General features: G+C 47.9%; 1 protein-coding gene across 1 annotated transcript in view; it reads left to right on the plus strand.

Annotated features, from left to right (window-relative positions):
- The window catches only part of TBC1D32 (TBC1 domain family member 32), an 886,600-nt gene that overhangs the window by 265,988 nt on the left and 600,558 nt on the right, over positions 1–20,054 (plus strand). Inside the window, exon 14 of the mRNA XM_085611276.1 lies at positions 6,662–6,754. Coding sequence (XP_085467402.1) covers positions 6,662–6,754 — 93 coding nt within the window. The remainder of the gene's footprint in view (positions 1–6,661; positions 6,755–20,054) is intronic.

Genomic DNA, 20,054 nt, shown 5'->3' on the forward strand with positions numbered 1-20,054 from the left:
GATCTAAATTGCTCCAGCGAGTTTACCTTTATATTATACAAGTTCATTCATCATATCCCATAGTGGATGTACATTTATCAAATCTGTTCAACCGGTCTCTCACCTAAATTGGCAGTTATTCAGGTAACTGAAAATGTAAAACAAGACATCAAAATAAATGCAAAAACAAATGCCAGACCAGCCAGCACTCAAAACTAGTATTCATCATCGCTAATCAATTCAAAATCATATTTATGTCATCAGATTTCCCGACATATAGCACATAGATGCAATATCTATACTAAATTATAATATTTCATCACACACCATATTTTGTATCTACCTCTGTGGCTACATAAAACAGTTCGAAACTGAATGAGGGAACCCGAACATGTTTATTTCCTTGTCAACATACAATGTTTAATTAGAATGAAATTCCAATCCTGCATTTTCTCCAATTATGAACTCATTGAAACAATGAATACAGGTTGTATGTTATTATTGATAAAGTCCATGCAAATTTCCCACGATTTTTTTTTTTCAAACCAAATTTACATACAAATTTATGTACAGTCCACTCTTTATTTTCTAAATCGCTATTTAACACGCTGCTTCACGAGACCCAACGTTTCAATATATAACGGTGTTTCTAAATGTGCCAGCCTCTCTCTTAAGGCAAAATCAAATTCACATGTTTCACTTCACAATTCCTCCTGTGCACAACGTAAAACAAGAAACCTTTCCATCGACAAAAGGAGCTTAGCTAAAAAATGTTTGAAAGTGCACATGCAGAAAAGACGGAGTAAGCTGATGAGAACTCAAGGAGACGTAGATCTGTCCTGGCCACTGCCAATTAACTGTTAACATTTTATCCCACTCGGGGAATTACTTTTATTTAAGCTTTTATGTGGATATGTCTATTTTGCCTTTAGGTGATTCTATCAAATCCAAATTTCTATCAACTGAATATTTTGCAAACGTACCATTAGAATTATAGAAACATGTCAGTAAGAATAGATTTAATCGATCACTTTTCTCAAAACATTAACTGACACAAAATAAAACATTTGACATAGCATTCTCTGTTTTGATATGTACCTAGTCCTGCTTTGGCGTTACATGATTTTCTTGAGTAGTCCTAGGCCCATCTGATTTCAGAGGTAAATAAGCAGCTCTTTGGTTGGGTCTCCATGTAAGGTCAGCTTGACAACAGTTGGAAAACTGGAACAGCCCACAGGCAGAGGCTAGCAGAATCCAATCCCACAAAAGAGCTGCAGAGCCAAGGATCAAGCCACCATAAAAAATCCCAGAACATAGAGAAAGACCAGACCCTTCCTTAAGCTGGGTTAATATAGTGTTCTGACCTACACCTTATAGGTTAGTGGATATATTGAATTAGTGAATTCTTTCACCACTTGGGGTAGTAGAGGTTTAGAAATCAAATTGACCAATATGGCCTTTTAATGCCCCTAAATCGAGCATTTAGAATGCTCTTGCAACAGTGATTGGAGAATCAAAAACTCTGCCTTTTCAGACATTTGCTCTTACGTTCCTGAATACAGTCCAACTTGCAATATTACGAGTTAAACATGAGCAACCAAGTCTAGTCTGGTTTTAGCCTTAATTCTAAATAATGCTTTCTACACAGTGAGCAACTATGCTAAAATTGGTGTCTCATCCTTCATTGACTTTGAATCCAGGTGTCGAATACGCAAAGGGTATTCACTATCTCAGTCAGAAAACAATATCCCCAGACTACTTTCACTCAGTGTATCAAACTGTATAACTTAGCAGAGCCCTGACTGCTTCAGGAAGATTTGAAAACACTGGTTTACTTCAGAACTAAACTGCCATCTCTGGTTCATTACCAAATAGAAATTATAGCATTGATATGAAATTCAATACGGTGCATAATGCATTCTGTAGCTTGCTTTTACCGGTAGTTGCAGAATTCAAAACCAATTCTTCATAAGTGATAAATGCAGATCATTTGTACATAGGTGCACTATATAAATTATTGCCATTGTAAATAGTGCAAAACTATGAGACTATAGGGACTTTTGAATACCTGCCTCAAACACTTTAAGAAAAATACACCACATGAATGTCACCCTGACTTTGGACTCCTTCTAGCTTAGCAGTATAATCAAAACATTGCTAATTTACATAGAAACCACTGTAAAATGTATTACAAATTGAATGTGGTACTTTTCAAATTGATGGGTATTTAAATCTGAGCACGCATCTAACCTCCAGCATCTGTCACGGAAGGTAGCATTTTAGTGGTCCTTACTTCAGCCCAAATGATGCGCTGTAGGTTTCTATGAGCCCTAAACTATATTTTGTAATACTAAGGTCTTCCTTTCTGAGGTGGTTTTGGAGTTTCACGTAAATCCCTCTGTGCACCTTTAATTTTTTTTCTCCAATTCATCCTCGTAAACAGAAAAGTCTCTTCTGAAGCAAGCTCCTAGGTACATGTTTGACAAAATTAAAGTGATTAGGAAAACTAAAAAAGAGTTTTTTTAGTTATGGCTCACAATACCAAATCTCGAACAGGTATATACCTCTGATGATCATGTCTCTCATTAATACTTGCTATCAAAAGGCTAACAGATTTTTTCTAATAAGCAGCTGTTAATGTAATACTGAAGAATGCTCCCTAAATGAAATTAGTAAACCAACCACCTGGCGTGCAGCCCATAGTTTTCTCAGACACTAAAGTCTAAATTCTGACACTAACCACACACAAGTAGGCATGATCTCTCCAAAGGATTTTATTAACTTAAATCATTCTTATTTTTGATTGTCATGTTTTTCTATTTTCTTGGCTCCACTGCTTTATGAGCTTGAGTAAGAGTCTGCTATTGATGTCTGTGTGTATATGTAATGATGAAAAAATCTCATAATGGAAAAGTAAACTTTACATTTAATCCAATCCATTTTAGTAAATTCATTAATTTCAAAAACAATCTGCTCACCTTCCCAGTAAACCCAGCACGATGGAGCAGTGCATAGTATTTAAGATCCTCCAGTCAAAATGAAGTGCAAGCCAACTGATGTTGGATCATAGATCCTTGGCACCTCATGTAGAAAGTGACTGTCACACTCTACTACTTAATGTGGTTGATGCCTTTCTGATCGTGTCTGACTCCATTTGCTTACTTAAGTTGGGTTTGAATTTAAATTGGAGTACTTGAAAAGACTTCACATTTCCTCTTTAAGTATACCTTGTTTCAAAAATACTCCTTGCAAAGGGATTGTTAAAAAGTAGTCTGAGATCCTGCTTTTATTTTGACATAGTCTGGTTAGGAATTTCATGAAGGTACTCATGATAAAAAAAACTCTAGTTAAAAGTGAGTAACATTACTGATATGTCTGACTGCTGTACACTTCGTCCCAGAGTCCCTACATTGTTCAGAAACATTGATTGACTGGCCCAGCAAGACAGGGGTGTATAGAGAACAATCAACGCAGCAAAAAACAAAGCAACTGGAAAGCTGGATGCAGATGTGGTCCACTGACACCTGGTCACCTCAACCATATGCATGCAGTAATTTCCCCTACATTCGTTTTTTTTGTTGATGCTACATTGTTGAGATGTACACAATGGGAAATGTTGGTGGTTTATAAGAAATAAGAAGGGTTCATCCAAAAGACTAAGAGCACAGGGGTCCCAAAAGTCTCTACTACGGAATTTCACAGCACTGGATCTTTGGACACATGAGGTTTGGCTTCATGCAGTTAAAAAATTCAGTTGTTTTCAGAAGGTGGGTTTTCTACACTATATGATCCTTTGAAGGAGAACACTGCTTAGTAAATCAAATCAATCGGGTGTTGAGAGAGGGCCCAGGTGTACTGTGCTACGAACAAGAAGCATACAAATACCTAATGTCCTTGGCATATGCCAGATACCAGCAAAGATCCCAATCCAACTTCTGTGGGATTAGGAGAAAGGGTCCTCTTCCAAATGTCTGTACAAGAAAATAAACTTGACTCCTCCAGGGATCACTTCACCCCATTCCATTTACTATCCCAGTGAGAACAAAAATGACTAGGTATTGAGGCACTTGGACATGTATAATTCCAGGCAAATAGGTGCCATGAGTAATGCTATTCAGCCACACATTAGAATTCATCAAAAAGCCCCAAAACACCACTGTAAAACAACCTTAAGATCTACACATTTTGAAAAAAGAAATCCTATTCTTGCTTTTGAGTGTCCAATATAAATTATTCACATCAACACTAACAAAATGGGAGTGAACTCCAAGTACTTCCTCATTGAGCAATTATCAAGTGGATGAAGACAAATTGTGCAGCTTGGGTTGTAAACATATTTCTTAAGAAGCCATCTTTCAAGATGAGGGTCCTTCAGAACATTCTATCATTATTAAAGGTGAGTTTTCTTTTATTTGATTTATGTTAGGCCTAGAAAATGTCTGTTTTTCTGTTTTACTGCTCCACCTAATCCATACACTTTTGATTCATTGTGCAGGGACAGCATGACCAATTCCAAGCCATTGCGTTCTGCCTGAAATTAGCCCCCAATGTATTTACAAAATGCATCACGAATCAAAAAAGGGAATGGATCACTTGTAACTAGAAGTAGGGGTTCTTAAAACATTGTTTGAACCTTTAACACCTAAATAGGCATTATGAGAACCCTCAATCACGTATTTTGGGGTGGTATGGGCGGTTTATCTTGGTTCTCCGCCTTCTGAATACGTGTCAGCATTATCATTGGGTCTCTTGTGTTCAATGCTGCCTCCACCTGGAGGGAACCACTACTTCTCAGCAGTGATCAGTAATACTTGTGCAAAATAGTGATAGTGACGTTAAAAGTGTCTTACCCACACTGCCCTCAAAAAACAATATTTATTCTGTTAGGTGTGTAGGAAGACTATTAAAAATAAAAATAGTGGTGCAATAGGTTAAAAAATGTAACCAAAGCACATTTTTTGTCCAGATCAAAAAAAGGTCGACATGTTTCTGCCCTTCTAGTGCCCCAGGAGGGGGTCGTTGGGCATTCTTCAGGACCTAGTGGTTGTGAGAGCCGGTGATGCCCAGTTCTAAAATTAGGTTTTCAACTGTCTTCATAAATATGAGAGCTAGCAGTATCTCAAGGTTTTTTGTTACCTACAAAAAAATTGGAGTGAAGTTAAAAGAGACAATCAATGATACGAGCACCATACTCGGTGCTTCTGAAGCAGATATTTGTGAAAAAATGGCAATTCTTTATGATACTGTAAAGCAATGTATAAAATGGCAAATCTTTGTTAAACTCAAAAAAGCGGCCCTGAGAATGGATATCTGTTGGTGTCAATCATTAGTACATAGATCGGGGCGCAGGGCACGTTTTTTTTGAGTATGGTTCCCTTTGTCTGAAAAATGTTTTATTGCGGTAAACATCATTATTCCAATGGGTAGGGTTCACAGAGAGCATAACGATAAATCGCCAAAACATGATTCTCTGATAAAAACCGTTAAGCATTATGAGCGATATTACACGTTTGCAATCGATACACCCATGGATAGTAAATGCGTTCAATTGAAGCAAACAGGGGAAAAAAAAAAAGGGCGGGTTACCTTGGAGCGCTTCCGTATTCTCATAATGCCTATTTAGGTGTTAAAGGTTCAAACAATGTTTTAAGAACCCCTACTTCTAGTTACAAGTGATCCATTCCCTTTTTTGATTTGTGATACAAGCTTAGGAAGAAGAATGGATGACTACTTCTTCTAGCTCCCTTTTCTCTTGATTAGAAGATTTACAAAATGCATGACATCTCAAGAGAGAAAAGTTTCACATCTACCCCTCCCTAGAAGAATACTAATAAGAAAGATAAAGATCCAGCTAAAAATTGCGTGTATGACCCATAGAGCACTACACCTCAATACCCCACTCTACCTGTCAAATAAGCTGGAACTCTCTGGTGGTTCCCAGCCCTCAAGGAGCACCAGCAATCTGCTGCTTAAGCCAAAGAAATGTACAATTGTACATTCTCTGGCCTTGCCCCGAGAATCTGGAACTCCCTACCCGTGGAAACAAGACTGATTCCCTCAACACTTGCCTTCAAAAGGGAAGTTAAAGCTCTACTAATGAACAGTGCGCTGAACTAGAAGCTTTCTCCTCTTGCCTTTATCCTGTTTAGCTGTTTTACTTGCTTCTCATTTGTTGCGGACCACTGTCGCCCGCCATAATGTCCTTATCTGCTCCTGTTGTTTATTGCCTTACATGTTTACTTTTCTCCCTCAGCTATCTTACTATGTCTTCCACAACCGTATGTAAAGCGCTCTGATACCTGCTTGGGTCATGTTTGCGCTATACAAAACTTTAAGTAAATAAATATAGATGAAATGGTTTTCTTTGCAGCTGCACTCACTAGAAATCCAAAATTGTAGCTTTTTGCAGTAACTTACCATCGCCTATAGGTAGTGCCCTAAAGCTGCTACTGATGTCACTTTATGGAAGTGCCGGTCGTTCTACTGAATTTGAATATCTATCTGCGTTTGTCTATTGTCTATCTCTGTCTCTCGACTTACGATAGAGTGCCCTTTCACTTTTGAATGTATTGATATTATTCAGGGTTTCACCGTCATCCCTCGATGCATGCAGTAGTGTTATATTGCAGTCCTATCTATTGATGACTTGTTTTCATGTAATTTTTCTTTTTCAAATTTTTAGAATCTGTGTCTCTCATAGACCTCTTGGTTCTTTTTATCAACATAATGTATCGTTCCCCGAATTATTCAAAGAAGAAGCTTGCAGTGCATATAGGTAAGTACCTTTCAAGTGTGTTTTCTTCAAATACTTTAGAAATGAGTGTAAGTAGATTCATTTTACATGTAATATCTTTACTACATTTGGCTAATTCATGTCACCCCTACCTCCTTACATATCATAGTATTTCGAGCTCTGTCGATTCCAGCACAGATTGTGCCAAATCTGTGTATTTTGGCTTTATCCATCAACTTCATTCAGAAGCTACTCATTGCATGTACTGCATGGACCAGACTGCCTGCTATCATAGAAAGTGTGATGATGTGTCCAAAGCCAGAGAGACCCACATTGCCTGCGGGAAGAGATCTGTATCTAATCTAAATGAATCAATAGATGCATGAGATATATTTGTTGAACGCGTTGTTCACTTAGGTGTACGGCATCCTTGACAAAGGATGAGATCAAAACTTCTTTAAAATACAGAATATCAAAGAGCTACATGAAAAAAATAGGTTTTCAACTTGACATTTGATGATAGCACTATGTGCGACAGACTGAGAGTAAGGCATCCCAGTACTTGGTTGCCAAAATACAACACCTTCTTAAGGGATCAAACATGAAGCATATGGGCTGTCGAAGAACAAAGGGTCGTGTAAGAGCAGTAAGGAACAAGGCTCTGCTGAGTGAAGAGAGGAGCTTTCTTCTAAAAGGTGCGATGATTGATCTAGGGCTGGTTAAAACTGTTTGCTCAGACACATAAAATCAAAGCAGTGCTGTCAGATATAAAGCAGATGAGCCATGTGAAGGTGAGCTTATCAATCTGACATTGGTGTTTTGGATGAGCTGCAGTTCACTAATTGGATAATTAGGACGACTCAAGTATAATGAGATACCATAACCTTTTTGAGATAAAAAAGATTAACACAAATTTATGAACATCAATGTGGAGGAGACATATCAATTAAGCAAGTCAAATTAATAAAGCGCTAACATATAACTCACCCAGGCACTTGCTGCTGCTCTCATTTCAAAAGCCAGGTCTTGAGTCCCTTCCTGAATTTGGTCGGCTATGGTGCAGTGCGGAGGTGGTAGGGTTGGGTGTTCCAGGTTTTGGCGGCGCGGTGGGAGAATGAGCATCCTCCAGTGTGGTTGCAGCGTATGCAGGGTATCTCTAAGAATGCGAGGTGTGCTGAGCGGAGGTGCCTGTGCGGCTTGTGGAAGTGTAGGCGGTCGTTCATATAGGCGGGCCCTTGTCATAGAGTACTTTATAGGCGTGGCTTAGGAGCTAGAAGTGGCATCTCTTCTGAACTGGGAGACAGTGGGATCCTTCAGTTGCTGGGTGATGCGAGTTCTCGGGCAGGTTGAGGATCATTCTGGCTGCCACGTTCTGGATTGACTGTAGTTTTTGCATGAGTTTGGTGGTGGTACTGGCATTGAGTGCATTGCCGTAGTCTAGTGATGAGGTTCTGCGTTACCGTTTTCCTGCAGTTGATGGGGAGCCACCTGAAGATCTTGCAGAGCATGCGGAAGCTTACTGAGGAGATGCTGTTGACTTGATGTTTCATGGATAGTTCGCTGTCGGATGATGCCGAGGTTGCAGGCTTAGTATTTAGGTGTGGGGTGGGTCCTAGTTCCGATTGCCACCAGGAGTCATTCCATAGGGCGGTGTGCTTGCTGAAAATGAGGACTTCAGTCTTGTCTGTGTTGAGCTTAAGGCAGTTGTCCCTTATCCAGGCTGAAACTTTCTTCATACAGTTGTGGAAGTTGGTCTTTGATAAAACTGGGTTGGCTGAGAGTGAGAGAGCGAACTGGGTGTCGTCGGCATAGGAGGTGATAATGATGTTGTGTGATCTGATGATGTACGTGAGTGGTGTCATGTAGATGTTTGAGAGGGTTGGGCTGAGGGATGAGCCCTGTGCAGTGCCGTAAATGTTGTGCTGTGCCTGTGATGTGAAAACTGAGTCAGACTTTCTGGGTGCGCTCAGCGAGAAGGAATGCCCTCCATTTGAGAGCATCATCTGTTATGCCAATCTGGTGTAGGCAATTGATGGGTTTGTGGTGGGAGATAGTGTTGAAAGCTGTGGAGAGGGTGCAGATGTCGCCTGTTGCAACGATCAGTGCTATCTCAGTGCTGTGGTTGGTTCTGAAGCCTGATTGGGAGGGGTTCTCCAGGTGTTCGGTGAGTTGGAGGTTGATGGCCTTCTCCAGGACTTTGGTGGGAAATGCGGGGCAACGAAATGGGATGGTAGGACTGGAACTCGCTGGAGTCTGCCAAGGGTTTCTTGAGGAGTGGTCTGACCTCAGCGTGTTTCCAGGCATCTGGGAAAGTGGCTGTGGTTATCGAGACGTTGAAGATGGTGGTGAATTGGCAGCTGATCTTGTCTATTCTGAGGTTGAAGAGTCTGTGGGGGCAGGGGTCGGTGGGAGTGGATAGTGTTCATCAGAGTGGTTGTCTTTGATGTGCTGAGTTGTTCCCAAGCATTGAGCCGGTGGGCGGTGATGGTGGTCGATTGGTGGCTGAGGAGGTTGGAGGGTTGGGGGTTGAAGTTTTCATAGATGGTTGCTATTTTGTTGTGGAAGTGGTCGGCAAGGGCGTTGCACAGTTCCTGTGATGTGGGGATTGCGTTTTCATGGGCTGACTGGTAGGTGAACTCTCTGACGATGGTGAAGAGTTCCTTGGCTTGGTTGGAGCCTGTGTCATTCCAACGGGTGAGGGCCTCCTTTTTTGCAGCTTTGATCTGTCGTTGGTAGTCATTGAGGGCTGATTTGGAAGTGGCTCTGACGGTTTGGTTCTTGCTTGTGCGCCATCTTCTTTCTAGTTGTTTGCATCTGCGTTTTGATGTGCGGAGTTCAGGGGTGTGCCAGCTGGCTTGCTTGGGGGGTCTGTGTGTGATGGCTAGTTTGGTTGGGGCGACTTGGCCGGTGGCGTTGGTGATCCAGTTGTTGAAGTTCTGTAATGTCTGATTCAAGCCAGTGATGTCTGTGGGAAGTGTGGTGCTGAGGACGTTGGTCCATTACTGCTGAGTGACCTTGGACCAGTTGCGGAAGGGGGCTCCATGTCTTTTGGAGGGGGTGAGGGTAGGTCCAGCGATGGTTAAGTATACGATGAAGTAGTCCGACCAGGTGAGTTCTGAGGTGTGGCTGTAACTGATTCTGTTGCTGTATGTGAATATATGATCCATAGTCTATCCTGCTTTGTGCCTGGGGTCTGTGACAAGCTGCTTGAGGCTGATGTTGTCATGTCTTTCCAGAAAGTTGGTTGAGCTGGTAATGGTTGTGTCATCCAAGAGGAAGTTGAGATCTCTCAGGAAGACGTAGTGTGCGGATTCGATGGCAAGTGGGGTGATGAATTCTATGATGGCGTCGCCCATGCCGGTTTGTGGTCCTGGTGTTCTCTATGCTGGGTGCCTCTGATGGTGGTGTTAAGTCAGTTCGGAGCTGGAAATTCATGTCTTCTATGATTTATTGGTTTCGTCTGTTGGTGCGGTTGAAATGTTTCTTTTTGAAGCCGCTGGGCATTGCTGTGGCGATGTCTGGGGTCGAAGTGGGGGTGAGCCATGTGTATGAGAGTAGGATCTGCTTCTTATAGTTACCCCCACGTTTTGCTGATGTTTCACTGTTTTTTGACTTTTTTAACCAGGACCCCAGCCTAGCTGCTTCCTCTCTAAATTTATTCCCAGTACTTTAGGTACACTCCAGATTGGATTCTGGGGTACCCTTATAAGTCCCTAGTATATGGTATACTATGTACCCAGGGCATAGGTACCCCAGAGGCCTACCAGGGGCTGCATCATGCCACCCCTGGGAAGCCTTCCAAAATGACACCACAGTACTGCTACTGCAGCCTGAGTAAGGTGGTGCATGCACCCCTTGCTGAGATATAGGTTCCCTATATCTCTCCATATCACTGCACATATAAACCTATCAGTCACCCCATCGCAGTCCTTACTAATCCTGAAGGCAGGGGCTGGGTTTTATGTGCGAGGGTGCCCATGCATGAGCAGAGCTCCTCTGCAGCCTTCGGAACCTTTATTCCGGGGTTGTTTGTGATGCAGCCAAACCATATACTCTTAAGTGCATTATAACTAAACAGTAAATGCTAACTTTGGGATGGCTGCATGGAAACATGTTGTGTTTGGTGTCAACCACCTTGGAATCCTACCTCCACACCAGTAACTGGTGTGGGAGTATGATCCCACCCTTTTAGAGGGAGAGACATGACGGCACCGGTATACCCGGTACCAGCTAGCAGAGTCCTGGCATCACAAAATGGATGCTGCCAGCCACAGAGACGAGTCTGCCCTCCTGCTGCTGGACGAAACTCCGGCAGGGGAGGCCGGGTTTCCTGTCACACGGAGTTGTCACCACCTCCCAGACAGGCTTTAGTGTATTGGGGCTGGGTTGGTGCACTCCAAGAGTGCTTTGAAGTCTGCACTGGGGGCACATTTGGTGTCCCTGTGCATAGTCCAGCTCAAGCCGGTTGCAGGGGCTACCAGCCCCTGCTCTGGCGTGAAACTGGACAAAGGAAATGGGTGTAGCCACCCCTCTTTCCTGACCCTCCAATAGGTGAGTCCCTAGAGTTTGTCCCACCCCTTCCTTGGGTATAAGATCGGAACCCCTGACAACAGGACTTTAGATTACACCTGGACGAAACTCTGATACTGAATCCTGGAGCTTCGACGATCTACGTTGAACTAGATGACTGAAGAAACTCCCTTGGAGTAAAGGAGTTACTCCCCTGCAAGGCAGGCACCAAAGACGCATCTGTCCGGTTTGCATCTCTGAAGCTCCCACCGGACTCCGAAGAATTTTGCAACACAGGAGGTGGGTTTCCGTGGTCTCTGAGGTCGATCTGTGCACTCAGCATTTCTGAGGCCTGTATCCCTCGTGTAAGACCGTGCAACCCGCAACCCTGGACACCGCGGCCATATGCAGAAGCATCAACTTTCCAACGACTCCTGCAGCTGAGCTTTGGGTTACTTGTAGCCCTGAGCCCGAGCAGCATTTGCACCAAAGATTGCCCACTTACACTCCATGAGTGTTCCGTGAGCTGGCCCTTTGTGTTTTCTCTCGAGGTCGCTTTGCGTTCCCTAGTCCATCGACTGGTGGGTCCCTGTGAAGGCAACTATAACTTTAATTGGGCTTACCTGGTTGCTCCAGACGTGCCCTGACTCTCCATCGCTTGGGGGAGTCCCCAGGACCTTGCTGGTCCGCACCGAAGCATCTTTTCGCTTCCTGCTTGGGTTGCTGTTGCCAAGGCTTGTTGTGTCCAATCCGGGAACAGATGCCGCAGCACTCAACAGCCTTTGTGGGACAGCTCGAATCCAGCTCCTGGTCGTTGATGCCTCCTGGTCCTCGTGGCTGCAGAGTCAAGCTTCACCTCTTCACACCTGAGACACCCAACATCGGTAGGCATTCGTCTATCATGCCCCTGGGCACTGGCAAGTAAGTGACCCAGACTCTGTCTCCTCTGCTTTCAGGTTCTTCTGATCTTCGATCCAGGCTTGGATCACACCGGACACTTCTCTCCTTCCCAGCAGCAGCACTTTGCAGCAGATCGCCATTAAAATCCACGATGATTCCTGACACCATTTGACACCTATGCACCCGGCTTCCCTGGGTGAGGTAACACGAGTACTCCGGTGCTCCCATGGGTGCTGGCCCTAGATCCCCCTAAGTCTAAAGGGGTTTGCTCAAAGTCCTCTCCTAAGTATCCTTAACTTCTAAAATTCCAACCGCAACTTTGCCATAGAATAGTACGGGGCTCCCGGCTAAGTTCTCACGCTGCACATGTTCCCCCGTGGGTCTCTGGTGTCACTACCTTGGGTGGTTCCTTGGGGTCCCAGCAATTCTACATGCTCTAGGCACTGTCTAGTCAAGTCGTGGTTCTTTTTTTTTTTTTTTTTTTTTTTTTTTTTTGAAAAAGTTTTTATTGAACAATAATTCGGTTACAAGTACGGGCCTACAACCACCCGGGCCGGCCGCTAGGTACAGAAGGAAATCTACACATATCAAGGCTACAATCAGTTCCCAGGGCACTGCCCCGCAGTGGCTCCAGATAGTTCTCGAGGAACAGGAAGCGTAAGTCCAACAGTCACAAAAACAAAAGGAAAAACAATAAAAAACAAAAGGCGAGTTATGAGGGAAACCAGTGCGGGTCAGGCTCCCCCCGGGAAACTCCAGTCAGGACAATTGAGCAATCCGCTAAAGAGAGGAGTACCGGGAGGCCGGGGACGGAGGGGGGGGGGAGGGGGTCAAGGGAGATGAACGTCCATATGTAGTTGTTCCAAAAGGCGCCAGGAGCCATCAAGGGTCAGGGGGACATGGCGATATCAGTGTCTACCAGGGGGGGCGTACAGATGCCTCCGCGATACGCGTTCCATTGCCCCCAAATTCTACCCCATGCCCCCGGCTTGCCACGGGCCACATACACTGTCTTCTCCCTAAACATACACCAGTCCATATTCTCCTTCCATACTGACACGGTGGGCGGCCGTTGAGCGCCCCAAAGTTGCGCTATGTCCCTCTTGGCAATCATGTTCCCTAGGGCCGCCCACCGAGTCTGAGCCGCGCTGTAGTCATTGGGCTCCCACACATTCAGGACACAGCGACGCACCTCCGGCAGCAGCACAACCCCAGTGACCTGTCCCATAACCGTGTGGACCCGGCGCCAGTAGTCCGCCACCTCGCGACACTCCCAAAGGATATGAAGAAAGGTGGCGCTGAGCCCACAGCCTCGCTTACAGAGCCCGTCGCCGGAAAATCCCATCGAGACCAAGCGCGGACCCGTCACATACACCCGGTGGAGAATCTTGAGCTGTACCAACCGGAGACGAGCCGGAATGGCAACCTCCTTGGGGGACGACAGTGCAGACTGCCAATCTTCGTCGTCCAATTCCACCCCATCCCCAGTCCAAGCCTCCCGAAGGCGCACAAAGAGGTCCGCCCGGTGATTAATTAATTTTTTATAAATTAAAGAAATAGTACTATCAGGGACATGTCCGTCAAGTATGCGGTCCTCGAGAGGCGAGGAAACAGGGATCTTGGTCCCCTCCCCGAAGACCGAGAGCAGGGCGTGTCGAACCTGGGCGTAGCGGAAGAACTCCCTGTCGGTCAGCTCGTATTCGGCCTGGAGCACCGCGAAAGTCCTGACCGCGCCCTTATGCCACAGGTCTCCCACTTTGCTGATACCAATCGTGTCCCACTGGTCAAACCCCTTCGTGGTCCACAAGCTGCCCAGGCGGTCGGAGGCAAACAAGGGAGTAGCACATGTTAATCGCTCACTCCAGCCCATGGCCGCAGTGGCAGCCCTCCAGGTCCGCACAGCAATCTTAGTAGGACCCGTAAGGGTCCGGCCAGCCAGGCGGGAATAAAGTGCCCTGTTGTAGTTCCCGCCGGGAAGCAGGAACTTGTCCATCTCATACGCCGGATTCAAGCCGGGCGCATACGTGGCGTGGTTAATGGCAGATAGCTGCGAGGCCCAATAGTACCTGCGAATGTCAGGAAGCGCGATGCCCCCGTCATACCAGGGGAGAGTGAGCTTGGCAAGAGCAATACGCGCCCGCCCGTTCCACACCAGTCTCCTCTGCAGGCTCTCCACCTCCCGAAAGTAGGCCACTGGGATAACGTCGAAGGAGTTCTGGAGTGCATAGAGGAACCTGGGAAGGGACATCATTTTAAACAGCGCGGCCCGACCCAGCGGGGACAGGGGCAGCCTGCACCACCGGGCCGTGTCCTCTCGCAGTCGCCGAAGTGGACGCAGGAGATTCTGCTCATAGCGAGCCACCGGGTCCAGCGAAACGTATATCCCCAGGTACTTAAAGCCGCTCAGAGATATTTGAATCGGGAGCCGAGGCGGCAGGAGAGGAGGACCACCAGAGATGGGATAAACGCAGGATTTAGACCAATTGATCGTGAGACCCGAATTGTTCCCAAAGGAGGTCAGAACGTCAAAGAGGACGTTGAGTGACTGCCGCGGTGAGGTGAGATACAGGAGAATGTCGTCCGCATACAGCGAGACCCGATCTTCGAAGCCCGGGCCCCACCGGATCCCTCTAAGCGAGGGCTCCCAACGGAGCCAGGCAGCGAGTGGCTCCAGGGCGAGAGCAAAAAGCAACGGGGACAACGGGCACCCCTGCCTCGTGCCCCTGCCGAGGGCAAAGGGCCGAGAGACCCGCCCATTCACCACCACTTGAGCCATGGGTCCCGTGTAAAGGAGCCTCACCCAGCCAATAAATCCCTCTCCAAAGCCGAATTTATCCAAGACGGCCCAGAGGAATGGCCACTCAATAGTGTCAAAGGCCATCGTGGCATCCAAGGAAACCAGCACGGCCGGTTCGGAGAGGAACTCCGCCCTGGCAAGGGCACCGTGAAGACGCCGCAAGTTAAGAGCGGTGTTGCGGTGCGGGATAAAGCCGCATTGGTCCGGATGAATAAGGTCGCACACGACACTCAACAATCGATTGGCCAGGACTTTCGCCAGGATTTTAGGCTCCGCATTGAGCAGTGAAATAGGCCGGTAGGAAGTACAGCGGTCTCGCGGCTTGCCCTCCTTGGGGATAACGACTATAGTGGCCAAGCGCTGGTCGGCCGGAAGGGAACCCGCCGCTAGAGAGTCGCGGAACATGCGGCTGAGGAAGGGCGCAAGCTTATCAGGACGCAATTTGTATAGTTCAATGGGCAGACCGTTAGGACCCATAGCCTTGCCCGAGCGAAGGGAACGAATCGCGGTCGCTATTTCGTCCGACGACAAGGGGGCGTCCAGCCGCTCCCGGTCCTCAACGGACAGGCCGGGCAGAGCAATATCTCTCAGTAGGAGGCGAGAGTCATCCTCATCCCTGTCAGTCACCGGGGAGTACACCGCCCGGAGGTGGTCAGCGAAGCAGTCCACAATCTCATCCGGCTCAGTCACACACACACCATCCGCAGCACGCAACTCGGGGACCACACGATTCACTCTCTCCTTTTTGTCCAGCCACGCAATCAACTTTCCCGCCTTGTCCCCCGCGTCATACAATCGGCCCTGCTGCTCCCTATACATAGTTTTGGCCGCGTCAGTGACCAGGGACCTATATTCGAACTGTTTCAGGCTAAGGGCATGTAGCCCGTCCGGAGTAACATTCGCCTCCAAGGCCGACTCCAGCCCCGAGATGTCAGTCTCCAGCTTCACCACCGCCTCGCTCCTAACCTTCTTGGCCACCACTATCTGGGCGAGGGCGTGTCCGCGTATCACAGTTTTAAAGGCTTCCCAAAGGGACAACGCAGACGACACCGACCCCTCGTTTTCACTGAAGTATTGGTCCATGGCCTTAACCAGGCTGTCACGAGTCACAGGGTCCCGCAGGTACCAGGGGTTAATGGGAGCTATCCGCCCTGCGGACCGCGACCCGGTGTCAAAGAGAAGCCACAGCGGAGAATGGTCGGAGATACCACGCGCCAGGTGTCTGACCTCTCGAATCCGACCAGTCTGCGCCGCGGGCATAAGGAAGTAGTCTAACCTGGAGAGACTCCCATGCGCCCCCGAATGAAAGGTGAACTGACACTGGGTCGGATGCATTAGTCTCCAACTATCCACCAAGCCGAAGGTCTCCAACATCCCACCCAGCCATGACTGGGCCGCGGGGAGGGTCCTTGGTGGGTGACGATCCAGTTCACCCGAAACCACAGAATTAAAGTCCCCGCCCATGAGCAGGAGGCCGTCCGGAAGGTCAAGCAGCATTCGACCCAAGTCAGTAAAGGTGGAGTTCTGGAGGCCCGGGGGGACGTAGACTGAAACCAGGGTAAGGGGCTGCCCCTCCCACCTCCCAATCAAACACACATAGCGCCCTCTGTCATCCGAGACTATCCTCGTGATCTCCACCGGAAGGGAGGTTCGCAGGAGAATGCCCACCCCCCTGGAGCCAGTTGTGAAACCAGAATGGGCTACGAGGCGGTATCCCCCCCTGTTCATCGCATGGCAGACATTGCCGACCAAATGCGTCTCCTGGAGAAACACCACATCAGGAGTCAAACGACGCAAATATTGCAGTACAACACCCCGCTTAATACGGTCCCCCAACCCATTGACGTTCCATGACATAAGCCTCAACCCGTCTCCCCCCATCCCCTCCAATAGATCAAGAGGCCCCCAGCCCGCAGCACAGTTCCCAAATATGGACAAAAATCAATACCTCGCCCTGTAAACAAAAAACACACAACAAAACAACCCCTCTTCCCCCCCAACCCCACCCCAAGTCCAACTCCCCCCACCCTGCACCCCTGCGGGCCAAAGACCCCCCCCAACTTGCAGTGTGCCTGTCGCCCCACTAACCCCATTCTACAAAAAGACCCCGGAGGAGGAAAGGGACCCGAACCCGCCCGCACCCCTCACGGGTCCTGGTAAGACACAGTATGCAAAAGAAGTAAGACCCAACTGTACAGTGCAAAACCGCAAAAGCAAGGACCAAATGTCAGTCTAAGGGGACCCGTCACCTGCGGTGCCCCCAGAGGGCCCGGGCCGGCCACCCCCGTCCGGCAGCGAGTCCAGCCAGTCACTTGCGGCCACAGGAGAGTCAAAAAAGGCTGTCCGCTCTCCATGCTCCACTCGGAGTTTCGCCGGGTAGATCATCGAATACTTCAGGCCTACCTCGCGGAGACGGCGCTTCACCCCTTGGAATCCCATCCGCTGTTTCTGGACCAGTTGCGTGAAGTCCGGATAAAAATTGATGGTCGAGTTCTCGTAGCGGACCGGGCCACGGGTCCGTGAAGCCTGCAGAATAGCGTCGCGGTCCCTGTAGTGGAACAGTTTAGCCACGATAGGCCTTGGGGGCGCCCCCGGCCGCGGCCGGCCGCCCGGAACGCGATGGGCCCGCTCCACGGCGAAGAATTTGCTTAGGCCAGCCGGGGACAGCTGTTGCAGGATAAGTTCCTCGACCACGAGGTCCACCGGGCGGCTGTCGGAGGACTCCGGTACACCAATGATGCGGATGTTGTTGCGTCGGGCCCGTCCCTCGAAGTCCTCAAGCCGCCGGGCCATATGGTCGTTGACCACTCTAATGTCCCCAAGCGCGGCCCGCAGATCCGACACCTCCGCACCCAGGGTGGAGGTCCGTGTATCAAGGGCCTGGACCCTCTCGTTGGTTTTGGAGAGGTCGGCCCGAATCAGGGTGACATCGATCGCGACAGTGTCGATCTTACGGGCCAGGGCCTCATATTGCGTCGCGATGGTTTCCCTGATGCCCTCGATGGCGCCCATAATGTCCTGCAGGGAAGGTTCCGCAGAGACGGTCGTGCCTCCCCCTGCAGCATCCGGGGAGAGGCCAGCAGCGCCAGGGGACCCCCTGCCCTGGGTGTAGCGGTCCATGTTGTTGCTCTGGACCGCTCCCCCGCGCAGAGAAGCCTTGGTCTTGCGCCCCTCCGGACCCCCTTTGCCCGCCATGTGAGCGCAGTCTCTCAATGGGACCTCCGATCAAGAGGTGTGCGGGCGCCAGCAAAAGGACCACAAACTGTCGGTGTAGGGGTCGGAGGCGTTAGGCCCACCAGTAGCAGATGGAAGCAAGCCTCGGGCAGAGGCCCAGGAGGCACCTCGCCACCTTGAGCGCGCACGCCAGCTGATCTCCTGAAGGCCAAAACCGAAACCGAAAGTGCAGAATCGGCAACTGGCACCGCGCTGAGGCCGCTGTTGTTCAATTGCAGCCCGGCCCCACGGGTCACCTTCACCCCGGCCACCTCCGTCGGGTGGGTCCCAAAAGTTCCGACGACGACAACTCAGGATTCCCAGGTCCGATTAGAGTTTTAAAAAGAGATATATGATCAGCTGGTCTTCATCTCCCAGATTCCATAAACCAAATCAGGATAGTCTCAGGATATATTCCGAGGAGCAGAAAGGGTCCGGGGAGCCCTGTGCTCACGCGACCATCTTGGATGCGCGCTAGGCTCCTCCCCAAGTCGTGGTTCTTAAACCACTTTCTTAATATATGGTTTGGTCCGCCCCTAGGGCCCATTGAATATTGTGCTATTTACTGTCGTTTTAGAACTATATTATTGTGTATCTTGGACTCTAATCTCAAAGAAAGAAATGCATATATTTTATATATACCTTGTGTGGTTCTGTTCAGTGTTGGGGTCAAGGTGAACGGGCAGCATAGGCAGGTGAAGGATCCTGATGTGGAGCAGGTGATGTGAGGCAGCAGTTATTGCTACTTCCGGAGTTGAGGGTTGAATATAATAAAAGCAGTAAGCAGATGATAATCTGTTAATTGGAGTTGAAAATGAGTGATTGTCCTAAAAACTGCAATCAGGATTTCTAGCAGAGCTGACCCAGGTGAGGGTTATTCCATGCTCATTCGGCCAGCAGCCTGTGGACCAGAGACTGAAAGGACCTCTGAATGCAGGAACTTCTTTTTTCCTACCATTCAGTTTCAGGGAATTATTGTGTATCTAGGAAAACACAGCTGAAAAACACTGAAATTCTTTTGAAGATTTTGCAAGTCATTCTTGAAAAGGGCACTCACTTGAGTCTTGTTCGCTTTGGACACAAGCGAGAAGCTAAAGATTGAATAAGAGTAGCCAGAGTGTAAAGTTGTTAAATACTGTTGCCCATGTGGTTGGTGCTAGCTCATGACTTGGATGCTTCAACTCGCATTATTCAGTCATGTTTGGCCTAGGAGGGTCCAAGTGCAATAATGTACTTTGCATGGCTGATTTTGCCTTTGTTATCATCTAATCCCATTCAACGATTTCGGACATGCCGCTTATGGTGAGAAGTTGTTTGGGGATAATGTAGGCAACTCCCTGGCGAAGGGCAATGACTTCAGACAAACAGCCAAATGTTATGGCTCATATAGTCCACCTAAGCCTCTCTATGTAGTGTATCAGTAGAGAGCATTGCCTTCAGCCTGAAGTCCTAGGTCTGGTACAGGGCATCAATTTGTAAGGACACCTATGGACATACAACCTGCTGAGGTGGAAACACGTGAAAAAAAAAGAAAGAAAAACTCTGCATATGGATTCTCTACACCAGAGGGAGCAGAGTTCAATGTATTTGTTTGTGGATTGGGAAGAGGCAACTTTGCACCAGTGGTCCTATGGATGGTAAATAAGTGGAACATCCACGTATTGAGGAACGTTCCACTAGATTTAACCACTAATGCCAACCATTAGAAAAACATAGAGAGACATGTGAAGGAGGTTCCACAAACTCTGCAAATGCAGTGTGTAGGAAAGTGCCCCATTTTGCATGGTTACCACCCACTTTTTGCCTGCTTCTGATGCAACCGGACTTGATGTGCCCTGGGTCCCTGCCGATCAGGCTGCCAGGGCACCGTGTTCTTTCCCAAAACTGTACCTTTGGACCCACAATTGGCACATTCCTGGCTAC

The sequence above is a fragment of the Triturus cristatus genome, chromosome 6 (assembly GCF_964204655.1).
Source record: "Triturus cristatus chromosome 6, aTriCri1.1, whole genome shotgun sequence".
NCBI classification, from domain to species: Eukaryota; Metazoa; Chordata; class Amphibia; order Caudata; family Salamandridae; genus Triturus; species Triturus cristatus.